General features: G+C 38.0%; 1 protein-coding gene across 1 annotated transcript in view; it reads left to right on the plus strand.

Moving 5' to 3' along the window:
• The window catches only part of LOC113106141 (receptor-type tyrosine-protein phosphatase N2), a 205,298-nt gene that overhangs the window by 18,677 nt on the left and 170,640 nt on the right, over window positions 1-15,981 (plus strand). The window contains 1 exon segment of the mRNA XM_074559920.1: window positions 11,021-11,071. Coding sequence (XP_074416021.1) covers window positions 11,021-11,071 — 51 coding nt within the window.

Below are 15,981 nucleotides of genomic sequence, written 5' to 3' on the forward strand. Positions count from 1 at the left end.
GATAAAGTCTCATTCTTTTAGCTATCACACAAATATGTCCATTAGGTTAGTACATAAGTATTTGCAATAACTTCATGCAGTAAGTAATATAATGTTATTTATTTATTTATTTGCAATAAAATGGTATTAGGAACATAGTCACAACACTTTCATAAATATAGCAGTCTATACAATGTTTTATATTTATAATATAGCTTTTTGATCACCATTATTAAGGCTGTTGGTTGTTGAATGTCATAATTATATCTATATAAATATTCTGAGAATAACAAAATGAGTAATTATATAGCAGTCAGTTCGTTTACATCCTTATTCAAGTGGTCTACAGTAATACCAGGACAAAAATGATTAAACAAGTCCAATCATAAGTGAATAGAATCCTCTATCCTCCATGGATCATAGAGAATTAATAATTCAGAATCCAGGTCACTTGGCACTGTTTATTTTTAACCTCACCAAAATCCATTTTCACACCACATGCAGTTAAGGTGGTAGAATTACTAGACTTTTTAGCCAGGTGTCATTCATATAAACTGTCATTTACCATAAAATATGTTGGATATACATAAAATACAGTAATATACAAACCTGATACCAAAAAAGTTGGGACACTGTACAAATTGTGAACAAAAATAGAATGCAGTGATGTGCAGTGAACTTTCAATATTTTATTAAGAATGCAACATAGATGACATATCAAATGTTTAAACTGAGAACATGTATAATTTTAAGGGAAAAATAAGTTGATTTTAAATTTCATGGCATCAACACATCTTAAAAAAGTTGGGACAAGGCCATGTTTACCACTGTGTGGCATCTCCTCTTCTTTTTATAACAGTCTACAAACGTCTGGGGACTGAGGAGACAGTTTGCTCAAGTTTAAGAATAGGAATGTTGTTCCAATCTTGTCTAATGCAGGCTTCTAGTTGCTCAACTGTCTAAGGTCTTTGTCACATCTTCCTCTTTATGATGCACCAAATGTTTTCTATGGGTGAAAGATCAAGACTGCAGGCTGGCCATTTCAGTACCCGGATCCCTATTCTACGCAGCCATGATGTTGTAATTGATGCAGTATGTGGTCTGGCATTGTCATGTTGGAAAATGCAAGGTCTTCCCTGAAAGAGACAACATCTGGATGGGAGCATATGTTGTTCTAGAACTTGGATATACCTTTCAGCATTGATGGTGCCTTTCCAGATGTGTAAGCTGCCCATGCCACACGCACTAATGCAACCCCAAACCATCAGAGATGCAGTCTTCTTAACTGAGCACTGATAACAGTTTTCCACTTTGCCACAGTCCATTTTAAATGAGCCTTGGCCCAGAGAAAATGCCTGCGCTTCTGGATCATGTTTAGATATGGATTCTTTTTTGACCTATTGAGTTTTAGCTGGCAACGGCGAATGGCACGGTGGATTGTGTTCACCGACAATGTTTTCTGGAAGTATTCCTGAGCCCATGTTGTGATTTCCTCACTAGGGCCTTAAGATCACTGTCATCCAGTATGGTTTTCCGGCCTTGAACCTTACGCACAGAGATTGTTCCAGATTCTCTGAATCTTTGAATGATATTATGTACTGTAGATGATGATAACTTCAAACTCTTTGCAATTTTTCTGTGAGAAACTCTTTTCTGATATTGCGTCATTATTTTTCGCCGCAGCATTGGGCGAATTGTTGATCCTCTGCACGTCTTGACTTCTGAGAGACACTGTCACTCTGAGAGGCTCTTTTTAAACCCAATCATGTTGCCAATTGACCTAATAAGTTGCAAATTGGTCCTCCAGCTGTTCCTTATATGTACATTTAACTTTTCCGACCTCTTATTGCTACCTGTCCCAACTTTTTTGGAATGTGTAGCTCTAATGAAATACAAAATGAGCCAATATTTGGCATGACATTTCAAAATGTCTCACTCTCAACATTTGATATGTTATCTATATTATATTGTGAATAAAATATAAGTTTATGAAATGTGTAAAATTTGTGTCCCAACTTTTTTGGAATTGGGTTTGTAAGTGAGTATAAATTTCCCAGCCTGAAAAAAAACAATGCACTCCATCATCGCTAAGTACACAGGTCTGCAGTTTTGCTGTAATCACTATAGAATGGGGTTTCGCATTCACTGCTGTTGTTGTGCATCCTCACAGACAAACCTCTGGGGAAATGAGGCACTGTGTGAGTGCTGGGAGGGTTAAAATGGATTCCTCATAAAGATGTCAGCCTGTAGGCTTCAGTCAAGGCATCTTGCTGTGGGAGAGGTGAAGAGTCAGAAGTGTTCAGCACCTGGTGTGTTTCCTGTGGCTCAGAGTAAGAAGGAAATTTTCATCAGACACAAGCACAAAATGTAATCTGTGATATAGTGTTGCTCTGCGAGCTGCAAAGTTGTTAATCGATGGCATATGCCTTTGTTGAAGCCAAAGTTTGCATTATTTAAAAATATTTTGTAAATATTTTTTTAACAAAGGAATTCCTGGTGAAAACAACCATTACCATCATTCTGCTATTGCATACTTATTTTGATTGACCATACTTGTTATTCCCCTAAGGAAATATATACTTACTGATATAAAAATTATAATTAAACTTTGCTTGGAATACTACTTGTGCACAAAGCTCATTTCTTAATATTAGGTCTAAAATGTGTTTTAATATCAATATTGATGAGTATTTTATCATCTCTGAATAATCTTTAAAAGCAAGATATTTAAAATGAACTTGGACTTCAGCACTACTTCCACACAATCAAAGTGGGCCCGGAATGCATTTTTACCAAGGGGGACCAATATATCGACCAGTAAAGATTACCTAGGGGTTCAATATTAATATTGCAAAAATATTATTCTAGGCCTATTGATTTGTAATGGTCTGGATAATTAACATTTTTTAAGCTTTAATTATGTTTTAATAATATGATCATTTTGTCTGGGTTAATATATTAATAATATTCACAAAAACAATTATCTCATATATTGTTTTCTCATTATACAGTGTTGCTAACAATGATCTTAAAACAAGTGTTTTATTTAGACTGAACCATGGTAATCCATCGCTGAAGTGTTTCTCTTTAGTGTGCTGTGCCACTGGAGCCTCTTGTCTATCCTACAGTGAAAAAGTAGACTTCAGCTATTACTCTTTAATTATGTTTCCTTTTAATCAACCTCAGGAGTCAACAAGCACAGGCTGGTCAGGGTGCACAGAATCTCTTCGGAGATAACAAATTGTTTTGTCGACCTGATTTAGGAGCTAGCGGCAGGCAGAATGCGTTTTATCCAGACAGACGTCAAAGTGAGAAACGGGGGTAATTAATATGGAATGCTGATGAGAATTCTGACAAGCTTTAATAAAAGAGGCAGAGTGGTTTGATAAGACTTGAGTGCCCAGGAGTAATTACAGAGCTTTAAACAGTGTGTAGAGCAGAGTTTAGTGTGGGACTGTCTTCATGTTTAATAGAGACAGAATCTTCAGTTGACCCTCCTTCTGCCATTGACAGGCCATTTATTACAGCTGGCTTTCTGAATCAGCATGCCAATATCAGCACTCCGCTGCATGGCTAATGTCTTTTAGCAAGATTTTCTGAGTAGATATGAGGTCTTTTGCAGACTTGTATTTTGTTGACTCTAGTTTGTTGATTCTTTTTGGATCTTTATGGATTATGACAGTGATGACAGCTGTAAGGGCATACAGACAGGGACAGAGAAAGACAGAGACAATAAAGCAAATGTGTGGGTTATAAAGTGATCTCAGAGGCTTGAAAAAGGAGAAAAAATGAAACATTTTTCTACTGTGAACGACGTAATGTATGTGGTAATGAAAAAGGAAAAGGCAAAATGAGAGCTCTGATTCTCGCTCTCTCTCTATTCCTTTCAGGGACATTTGTCTTTCCCTTGTGCTTCATCAAAGGACAGCTGCTTAAGAGTCCCTTGGCCGTGTGCACACACACACACACACACACACACACACACACTGTCACATGTACAAAGCTCTGTAATCTTTCCTCTTGTCACCTAAGAGCTCTCTTTCAGTCTCGTCTCCATGGAAACGGCAAACTGTTTTGTGTCACAGTTTGGGTTCTGGTTGGTTCAGCCTCAGCAGATGTGTGTTTTCACATCTAATCCTGCCTCATCTCTCTAGAGCTGATGTCCACAATAATTACATGAACTTTTGTTATTTCCTTTATGCATCCACTAGAGATTGACCGATGTATAGGTTTTGCAGATTAATCAGCACTGATAGCTGATTGCTGGAACTATCGGTTATCGGCAAAAATCCATGCCGATAGTTTTCCGGGTTGCGTCCATTGCTGGATGGGCCAGGAAGGGTCTTATATAGTAGAAAAATGGCCTCTAGTGGTTGAAATCACTGACAGCACATGCTATTTGTTTAGACACATGATACTGCATGCTGAACAGTGCGAGAAACTTCAGACGTAGATTTAAACGCAGCTGACAGAAAATCCTGCCTCACCATTCACATAGTTTTCCATTAAAATACATTGTATTTGTCCTGAATCATTGTTGATGTACACATTGAATTGTGTATTGTGCATTTTCAAAAAAAATGTGTCTTCCTCTAGCTCTAATCTAGTCTATATGCTTCTTTATATGCTCTATATGTTTTTTTAAACACCGAACTTCACACTCATCTATGCCGCATTGTTAATTCTTGAATTAAACTTGTGTCCATTTGGTGATTAACTAAACTGTTTTAGACCGCTGCTTGAGCTGAATACAACACCTACGGGGTGTGTGTGATACCGGTGAGTTCTTCTAGACTCAGCGCTGCATTTTTATTTTCACTAGATAATCATCAAGTGTTCAAGAATAGAAGCAGTTCAAGTGTGAGAGTACACATACAATATCCATATGTATAGATTTTGTATGCTATAGCCTTTGTGTATATATTTAAAGATGCATCTTTAAGTATGACTGTGTAAATAAGAGTCCATTTGTAACAGTAAGATTAATGAAAGTATTGTTCCTTTATAGACTGTGTTAATTTCAACATGTATTATAACATGGGTTAAAGACAAGGGCCACACATGGGCCATAAACCAGCCCAAATCTCAGCAAGTTAATCACCCTGAACTGGCCCTCAACTGGGCCAAAACAGATTTTATTATTGGTCCCAATTCTCAGCCTTAAGTAAACCAGAGTCCAAAATCTGAGCCACACCTGAGCCTTATATAGCCCAGACCCAACCCAGACAGCAAGCAGTTTCTGCCCAGAATTGGCCCACATCTGGCCCACATGGATTTCACACTGGCCAGATGTGAGCCGGTTCTGGGACAACACTATGTTGCTGCCTGGGAATACAGAATCTTAATATGTCTTATTATTGCATTGTGTACACACAAATGTATGAAATGTACACACAAACTATGCCAATAAAGTACATTAAACTGAATAGAAAATCAGACATAAAACCCACAAATCATGTATTTGTGCAATAAGAAAAAACGTATTGCATTGATTTTTCAATTTATTTTTAGAAAGAACTAATCTACAAATAAAGAGTGAGTGTATTAAGTATACAGTCTATAAGAGAAACGTAACAGATAGACACATGTAACTTAATCATAAGAATTTATTGTAGATGTGTCAAAGAGCAGTACCACAATAATCCAAATGACAATGCATTGCAGTTGCAGAATATAATAGTAGTGCGAGGAGCAGGGCATAATTTAAGTTGTTAAAGGCTGGAAATACTATCCCGATCCACTCAGTCACGTGGCGTGTTTCTTATTCAAAACACACATCACCGGAAACACATCATGTCGCAATCTATGATAAAACCGCGAGAGCCAATGAGCGTTTGATGTCGTTGCCGTAAAACCTGTTATAAAACTTCTTAACGGCAAATTTATTAATAGTTACTATAGCTACAGAGGAAGGAGATGCATATCGCCGATGAATGGTTTGAATTTGAATCTGTTCCTCACACCAAGCAACACATGGATACAGAGGATTTAAAGGTCCTGTTTTTCGCGCTTTTTTGAAGTTTTGATTGTGTTTACAGTTGGCAATATAACATGTGTTCATGTTTTGCGTGTAAAAAAACACAGTATATTTCACACAATTCACCTATCTGTATACCGCTGTTTCACTGTCATAAAAACGGCTGATGACTTCCTTGTTCTATAAAGTCCCTCCTTCAGAAATACTTAACAAGTTCTGATTGGGTCAGCGGTTCCTGTGTTGTGATTCGACAGCAGCTTAGAGCAAGCTGCCCACCTGGAAACGCGTGATTGGACTAGTTTTGAGAAGCAAGTGGGCAGGAGCATGTGCTGGAGATGTACTCATAATCACAGGAGCGTTTTTACTGACGAGATGCGCATGAAATCGCATTTGTTTTTTTGCACAGCCCTAACATCTAGTTAACAAAGCTAAAAACCATTGCCCTTTGTGTAATAAGTTACAGAAACTGTTAAACGCACCAACTTAAATAATAAAATACACTTGCCAGTTGTGGTCCATAAACAACGCCTTCTCCAGACAAAGAGGGAACTGCTCCATCTTTCAAGAATAATCTTTGTGCGAATCCGACATTAAACTGATTGAGGAAGTTGTCCTCAGCAAGCTGTCCTCAGCAAAATGTGCTGCACATAGTTTTAAGTGGATTATAATTTTCGGGAACCGAGTTAAACATAAATTGTGACCATTAATCTCCAAGAACAGCGTCCCTGGGAAGGCCAAACAAAGATGATTGGACTCCGAGATGAATTCATGTGGGCGGAGGTTAGTCAAAAAACTGTTTTAGTGACGTCATTACTGCAGGAACTAGAGGGATGTAGTCTAAACGGATCGGTTTTTGTAGCCGAATTCTATTAAATAAAATATCTCGCTTGGCATTGAACTTTGAGCTTTAGAATTTTACAGATATTATTTATACTCTAACAACAACATTACACACTAACTAAAGTTTAAAACATGGGATCACGAAGAAGGGGACCTTTAAATAAAAAAATAAGTTACTTTCATGATCATTTTATTTAAAGGGGGGGTGAAATGCTCGTTTTCACTCAATATCATGTTAATCTTGAGTACCTATAGAGTAGTACTGCATCCTTCATAACTCCAAAAAGTATTTAGTTTTATTATATTCATAAGAGAAAGATAGTCTGTACCGATTTTTCCCGGAAAAACACGAGCGCCTGGAGGCGTGACGTGTGGGCGGAGCTAAAGAATCACGAGCGCCAGTTGCGTTGAGAGCGTTTGGAAGCTGTGACAGCTGTGAAGGCTGAAACTGAACGAGAGCAGCAGCAGCAGCAACGACTCGCTCAGAGCGGGTCTCGAACCCGGGTCTCCGATGGGAGGCGGACGCACTAACAAGGAGGCAGAGATATTTTACGCAGTTTTACTCACCGCCTGTGGTTCCAACACACAATCGTGGCCCTTTTTCGTTGGGATTGCATCATCCTTAAGAAATAAACGATACGCAAATCCGTCGTCAAACTGGGCTTTGTTTGTAAAACAAGCATTTTAGAAATGCAGGGAACAAACAAAAACACTTGCACAACTCCGCTGATGCTCTGTAAAAATAAACTCCGTCCACTGGTCCCTTAATGCTGTTTTTTCTTTGGTAATCTGTGCAGGGTTGTCTTGCCCTGGCAACCAAAAACACACTCCTTTTGTGACATTTCGCGACGCTCTCGCTCTGATCAGTGATTGTCTGTACACAGTCTCTCTGCTCTGCTATACGGGAGCGCGCGCTCTTCCGGCAAACGTGCCCTCAGGACCCATATAAGGAAATTCCGCTCCATCTAAACTCAGTATGCATGAAATAGCATTTCACCCCCCCTTTAATGCTTGTGCATGACAGCATACGAATAAAAATGATGTGCCCCCATATAAGAATATTTGTAGCAAGAATAATAATAAAATATATATATATATATATATATATATATATATATATATATATATATATATATATATATATATGATAATATTTCATTCTGTTTTGACTTGCAATTTCAAAGAATACATTTTAACAATTCTACACTTCATTTAAATGTATGTGATCATTTAACCATTATCATGCAATCTTGTATTTATCTTGTTTATCAGATAGTGTTGTTTTCATACTGCGTGACTGTCTGGGGGTAGCATTCAGTTGCTGCTGTGTTCACATTGCACGATGGCTCGGCGACAGGGGGTTTCACATTGCATGACTTCACATTAGGAAGAATCACTTACAGCTCTGTTCAGTCCGAATCTACGTTTCACTACAAAACACAGGGAGTTGCAGGGAACAGGGATTGGGTGTTTTAATGCTGATGTTTTAATGCTGATGTTGTGGCTGGCCAAGCAAATGTTTGTGCTTGTTTCTGTATGACATAATTGTTCAAATATCTATTAAAAATTCTTATATTCTGGTCTATAACTCCTCCCCGAACTTTCCTCTGGCCTGTATTTTGGCCTCTCATTGGCTGCATATTCCATTTCGGGCATATGTCAGTGATTCCGCGAAACCTGTGGGCTAGTAAAAAATTGGGCTAAAATCATGCAGTGTAAACTCAGCATTAGTGTTTGTCCGGTCTACTACACCCCTACGTGTCTACCCTCCTGTGGATTATTAAAAGGTCATGAAACCCCAGACTACTTTGTCTGAGATTTTAGCAGAGGTGTTTGTGTTGCACATCATAGAAAACTGGTTAATTTTAAGCTTTTTTCCACACTTTTTTCCACACAAAATCCACACTTGTGTTGACGTCACAATTTATGATGTGGCAGTGGACTATAGTACATCGATGACGCATCAGTGTCTGTTGAATTATTCATAGGACTGCATGTTCTTATTCTATGAGAAGATGCTTCGCTTAATTATTCACAACAGCATGTTTTGATTTGCTATGACAGACATTTTAGACTGTGAAATGACATTGAGCACACTAACTAAGGGAAACGTTCATAGATCAAAGAAAAGTTTTTGCTTTTTAATAATAGTTCAACACAAACACGATTCATTCACTTGGTGAGTGTAACGATTTTTACAGCTCTTTGACACAACCCATCAAAACGCTTATATAAACGCCACATAATAAGCCTTAAAAGAGGTGCAACAGTGTGTTCATATGTGACCCTGGACCACAAAACCAGTCATAAGGGTACATTTCTCAAAATTGAGATTTATACATCATTTAAAAACTGAATAAATAACCTTATAAACCTAATAAATAACCATTCAAAAATCTACAATCTGATTGTGCAAAAATATCTAAATATTGAGAAAATCACCTGTTTGTTAGTTTTGACATTTACAGTAGGACATTTACAAAATATCTTCATGGAACATAATTGTTACTTAATATCCTAATGTTTTTTGGCATAAAATAAAATTTCTATAATTTTGACCCATACAATGTTTTTTTGGCTATTTCTAGAAATATACCCCAGTGACTTTAGACTAGTTCAGACAGGAACCACTTTGGCAAGTTTACTTGAGTTTATTGAACACAATTTATCTTTGGTGGTATGGTTCCTAATGGGGGTTCTTGCTCCCAGAATAATTGAACATACAAGAGCTTTAACATTAACCCCCCGGAACCATGAGTTTAGAAATACATAACAATTAAGACTTTTAATAAAGCCTTTAAAGCAAACAGTGATAATCATGTAGATGTTGCAGTGGTACGTCTATCCTGTAGCCTGGTTATGAAGATGGGTGTCTCTTCGTAGTGAAGTCCATACCAGCTAAGATTTTTGAAGCCTTAGTGATCTGAAACAAAGAAGACGACAGCCAGAAGGTGTGCAGTAATGTGCTCATGCTTATAATGGGATGGGAGGGAGGGTTGCGAGCCATTGAGCACACAGTGCCACATATATATATGTCCCGTGTCTAATAGGAGACTGGTAGTGAATGGAGCAATTTGACAGCTGACCTCCGTGGCCTGATTGAACTAACGCTGTGCTCGATTTTGGTGGTCCGGGGTCACATATATTTTTTCAATGCAGAGTGCAAAAGGCTTTGCGTTTATAAGTGGAAGGACAGAGAGTACATCTGTCTCCAAGACTGATGGTGCGTGCCTGGGGAGTGAGCAGCGGCCAGCAGGCTTGAGAACGTTCAAACAGTCTTGATTGAGAACACTGAGTCTGCGTGGCTCGGGATTGCTGAGTGTGCATGGCTCTGGATGACAGCTATGACATGACAAGACTCTGGACGATCAGCTGTGACGGTTTTGGCAGGCTTGACGTGAGCAGGCTCTGGAATGGTGGCCATGACAGGACGAGACTCAGGAGCGGCGGCCATTTTGTGAACAGCTTCCAGGCTGGAAGCCATTTTGTGGAGAGACTTTGGGCTGCCATTTATCTTGTTAACCGCAAAACAATCATAAAAACCAGATAAACAGTCCAAAATCCAAAATACACAAAGGCAAAGACAAGGCAAGGCAAGGCAGGAATAAGTGCAGTCAAGACGGACAGTTCTGAGCTCTCGAAGTGGAACAGATACCTATTGCGAGTATTTTGGCACATGTCAGCATGACATCAGAGCAAGTTGGACATAACTTAGACATTTTTCTAACTGACATGCATGTCATTGTGTTCACTGGTGATCGGTTCAGTGCAGATCATTTCAAATGAGCCTATTTACTCAACCAATTCAGTCAACAACAGTGAATCATTTAGAAATTAAAAAGTAAGTCAATTAGTAATTTACTCAACTGATTAATTCAGCAATGGGCTCAACTGTGTGTTACCCAGAGATGCGAGAAGTTAAATATTTTTTTTATTATTATTGCTGTATAGCCACAGTATATAGCTGTTGCATCACTTAAAAGTGATAGCCATCCAGTGTTGAACAAAAGCGTATTTATTAAAAATAAGGATATTTCAAACCTTGTTTACTTCTCAAATTGAATTTCTGCTAATTAGAAGTCTGTCTTAAATGGGGTTGCATCGAGCTGCATTCCAGATATTGATCAGCAGGAACTTGATGAGCCATACAAACCGCTTTTATGAATTCCCTCAGCCATTTCAGTGGCTTTGCATTCCAATGATGAAGTTTTTTTTCCCCCACAGGTTGTCTATTTGAAAATGAGGTATGTCAGTCGTATGAAGTCTGCATCAACGGTGAGTCATTAAAAGATTACATTTTGCACTTTCACCATTTGAAATAAATTGTTCTCATTAAAACTGCAAAAGCTAAGTCTCTTCCAAGCTGTCAACTCTGCTACCCTCTGTGTGGCTGTCTTTTATTTTATGGCTTTAAATGATATTGTGTTAGGATTCATTTTCTTTATACATGTGTCTTTATCAAACATATTCTCTTTAAAAGTCTGCACAACATATAAATGTTGCAAAACATGTAGATTATGATGGAAGAAAAAGGTGTATGTAGAAAATTTTATTTTAGGGAGAAAAGGTTAATATGAAGGTTTATTTATTTAGTGTTTAGGTCAGTGGTTCCCAAACCTCTCCTAGAAGACCCCCTGCCCTTCACATTTTGTATGGGGGCTTTCACACTGGCAGTTTAGTGCAGAATGGGGCACGGTTCGCATGAAAAATCGCTAATGTGAATGCTGTCATTGGACCCTGGTTTGCACTGGGGTACGGAACCCAAGACTACCTGGGGAAGGTGGTCTGAATTCGGTTGCTCCCGAGCTGTGGCGCGGTTCATGTGAATGTGCAAACAACACGGACTCTGGTGCGCACTTGTTCAGGAAGTAAAGTATCCCACTCATGCGTAACACTGTCGATATCAGTTTCCTCAACACAGGAGGTTGATTCCACACACTCCTAAAAGTCAAAATTAAATTAATTAAAATTAAATAAAAAAACAAACAAAAAAAAAACAAAAAAAAAACAAAAAAAAAAAAAAAACAAAAAAAAAAATATATATATATATATATATATATATATATATATATATATATATATTATACTGTGCATGATAGCACCAAAATAACAAAAAAAATTACAACTATGCTCAGTCGCGTTGTGTTCTAAATGCGTTTTCCGTGTGCGTTTGCAATGACGTAAGGTAACTGCAAACGCACCTGGGTTCGATACTGAGTGTGAAAGCAGATTTTGGAATTTGGGACCTAAATTTATTCAGACACTTTGACCTGACCATGTTTTGCTTATGTGTTTTTTTTCTAGAACTGCTATTGCAACCTTTTCACACCATAGACTTTACAAAATTAAAGTTCTGAAGTTTTGTTTGATTGTAATCCATTACATATCTTTCTATCAACGTTATCTGATATTATCAAGATGAATTTGTTCTGACATTTTAACTCTGAGTTCTTGTAATATTTTATTACCATTTTCTGAACTATAGCCAATAAATTGATAATGTGAGAAATGTTGAAGGTGTCTGAACAAATTTTGGTTTGACTGTATATTTAATTTTACAGTGCTATTTTACATTTAATTATTTGGTTTCTATACCTGGACACTTACAAACTTGAAAAAACTTAAACACTTTGTAAATAGCACAAACAAATAAACAGAACAAACATCTGTACAAATTGAACACTTTCAAACAGGGCCCACTGGTACAACCTGCCCTCTAAACCCAGCTACGCCCCTGGTTTTATTATACTGTGTTGTAAATTAAATACAAACAATAATTAAAAACCCACATTATTTTACTCTGCTCACACTCATTCTTACCTGCCTCAGTCACATTCATATTGATGGCCCATTACAGTTGCGGCTTCAGACAATTTTGATTGGGGTTGCAATAGGGGGTCCTGGTCATTTCAAAGGGGATCTCATGAAAACCAACAAAAAATACAGTGGACACGGCTAATAACTGCATATTACTGTTACTAAACAACAAAAACAACACAGCATATCAACTAACTTACTTTGCTTTTAATTGATTAATCAATTGCAGTTTGCAAACAATATGCTCAAACTTTAAAGTGTTAGTTCACCCAAAAATGAAAATTATGTCATTAATGACTCATCCTCATGTCGTTCCAAACCCGTAAGACCTTCGTTCATCTTCGGAACACAATTTAAGATATTTTAGATTTAGTCCGGAGAGATTTTTGTCCCTCCATTGAAAGTGTATGTACGGTATACTGTCCATGTCCAGAAAGGTAAGAAAAACATCATCAAAGTAGTCCATGTGACATCAGAGGGTCAGTTAGAATTTGTTGAAGCATCGAAAATACATTTTGTTCCAAAAATAGCAAAAATTATGACTTTATTCAGAATTGTCTTCTCTTCTGGGTCTGTTGTGAGCGCGTAGTGATATTCAGTTCGCGAACGAATCACCGGATCTTCTTGAACCAGTTCGCCAAACGAACTGAATTGTTTGAAACAGTTTGCGTCTCCAATAAGCATTTATCCACAAATGACTTAAGCTGTTAAGGCTTAAACTTTTTTAACGTGGCTGACACTCCCTCTGAGTTAAAACAAACCAATATCCTGGAGTAATTAATTTACTTAAACAGTACACTGACTGAACTGCTGTGAAAAGAGAACTGAAGATGAACAGCGAGCCGAGCCAGATAACGAACAAAAGATTGACTCGTTCTCCAATCAATAACCGGTTGCATCAGTTTTCATATCACCAGTAGTGATGGGAAGCTCGGTTCTTTTCGGCGAATCGGTTTTCAGACAGTTTGATCAAAAAAAAAAACTGTTGAAAAAAAAAAAACGGTTCACCTGTTCTTTTGCGCTCAACTTGATGTCATTGGCGATGATTGCCCTTCATTCAAGCCTTCGGTTTACCCGCGCTTATATCATTAGAACAGAATCAGTTCAGAATCAATCACCAAAAAAAAACAGTTCGGTTCAGACGCACTGTGGGTCAGTCTGCTTCACGCTGAATCACGCATGCGAAGTATCATCAGCAAATCGGTTCTCGAATTGGAATGCGTTTGACAGAACGGTTCTCGGTTCAGTGTACAAATAAATGTCGTATAAATTATTAATTATTGTTCTGCGTAGTTTGAAGAATTTTTTGTTTTATTTTATCCCGGATATATATATTTTTTAATCAGGAAGAAGGTGGGGGGTCAAATGGGGGGAATAGGCGTCTTTTGGCAGGGTCTTGAGACCCCCCAAGACCCCCCCCCATGGCATCGCCGGTGGCCCATTATGGGAGGACCTTTCTCTCTCAGGTGTGAATCACAAAATATTCATGGCCATTGCCACTCACTTGCAGAAGGGCATTCTATCACAAAACATGTTTTACAAATGTTAAAACAATATGTTGTTTTCTGTGAACAGGATAATTTTGAAATCATTTTGTAACAAAAACTCTAGTCTACCACATCCATTTCTCAAAAGTTTTGTGAACAAATATTCTGTATGTGTTTTATCGCCTTATTTCAGTGATTAATTTTTTTTGTTTTTCACTAACCACACATGAACATTGTTTTCTCGAAAACACAAACATGTACATTCATGCTGCTCTTATATTATCGTAGCCCAGTTTGTGCTGAATACAGTGTTTTCAGAATTTAGCCATTAATATTTGTTTAATATACTGAAAAAAAAAAAAAAAAAACAGATGTCAGGGCATACCAAAACTTATTCAGGGCCCAAAAAACAACTTTAGGCCAAGAGGGTTAATTGGAATACCAATAGAGTTTGTATCATTTTTACAACTGGAAGATTGCATTCATCACACCCACCGGACACTATGAATATCTTGTTATGCCATTTGGATTATCCAACTCACCTTCTGTTTTACAAGGATTTATGAACAAGGTGTTCCAGGAGTTCCTTCATCACTTTGTGATGGTGATAGTGTAAATCGAAGACATCTTCATATACTCCCAGAATCAGGCAGAACATCATCAGCATATGGAGCAGGTCCTTCAGCATCTGAGGAAACATCACCTCTACCTCAAGTTGGAGAAGTGCGTGTTCCACCACACCACCATCATGTTCCTCAGATATTGGATCAGTCCCCAGGGTATCTAAATGGATGACAATAAGATCCAAGGCATTCATAAAGAACTCAAAGCTTTTTGGGATTCTCCAACTTCATCCCTTCAGTCTCATCACCGCTTCTCTAACTTCCATGTTCCGAGATAAGCCCAAGTCTCTGTCCTGGACATCCGAAGCCCTCAAAAGTTTTGAGAAGCTCATGTTTCTATGGTATACTGAAAAACAATGACAAGCATATAATGTTTAAAAAAATGTATTGGCAAAAATGTATAATTTGTCATTATTTACAGTGTTGACACTTGTTCTTCATAACCTCTTCAGTTCACTCTGGCATACTAGATATTAGCTTCTGTCCGAAATCCAGACTGATGGCAATCCATTCTTGCCTTATTAGTTTTTGGAGTTGATCACAATTTATGGGCTTCTGCTTGTTCACTTGCCTTTTGAGGACTTACCACAAGTTCTCTATGGGATTGAGATCCGGGGAGTTGCATGGCCATGGATCCAAAATGTCAATGTAATGATCTTCAAGCCACTTCTTTATCACATTTGCTTTGTGACATGGTGCTCCATCATGCTGGAAAATGCACGTATCATCACCAAATTGCTCATGGATCATTGGAAGAAGTCACTCTTGCAGGATGTTTGATACCATTCTTTTTTCATGGCATTGTTTTTGTGAAGAATTAGCCCACTCCCCTCGTTGAAAAGAAACCCGACACATGGATGGTCTCAGGATGCTTCACTGTTGGCATCTCACAGGACTCATGGTAGCATTTACCTTTTCTTCTCCAATCAATCAATTTCCCAGATGTGCTGATTTTGTAGCTGACTCCTCAGGAGGAGATGGTCCTGGCACTTGCTGGACACTCTGGAAAGTCCTGAAGACTTCTTCACTGCATTCAAACCTCTCTCCTTTAAGTTCTTCAAGATCCAGTAAATGGTTCTTTCAGGTGCAATATTCCTTGTAGCAATTTCCTTGCATGTGAGGCCATCTTAATGCAAAGTGATAATGGGTGCACGTGTTTCTTTGGAGGTAACCATTGCTAACAAAAACACAATGAAATGAAAATTGCTATTTTTAACTCTAATTAGAGCAGTCTCAGTACTATGATACGGTCTAGATC

Source organism: Carassius auratus, chromosome 7, assembly GCF_003368295.1.
Source record: "Carassius auratus strain Wakin chromosome 7, ASM336829v1, whole genome shotgun sequence".
NCBI classification, from domain to species: Eukaryota; Metazoa; Chordata; class Actinopteri; order Cypriniformes; family Cyprinidae; genus Carassius; species Carassius auratus.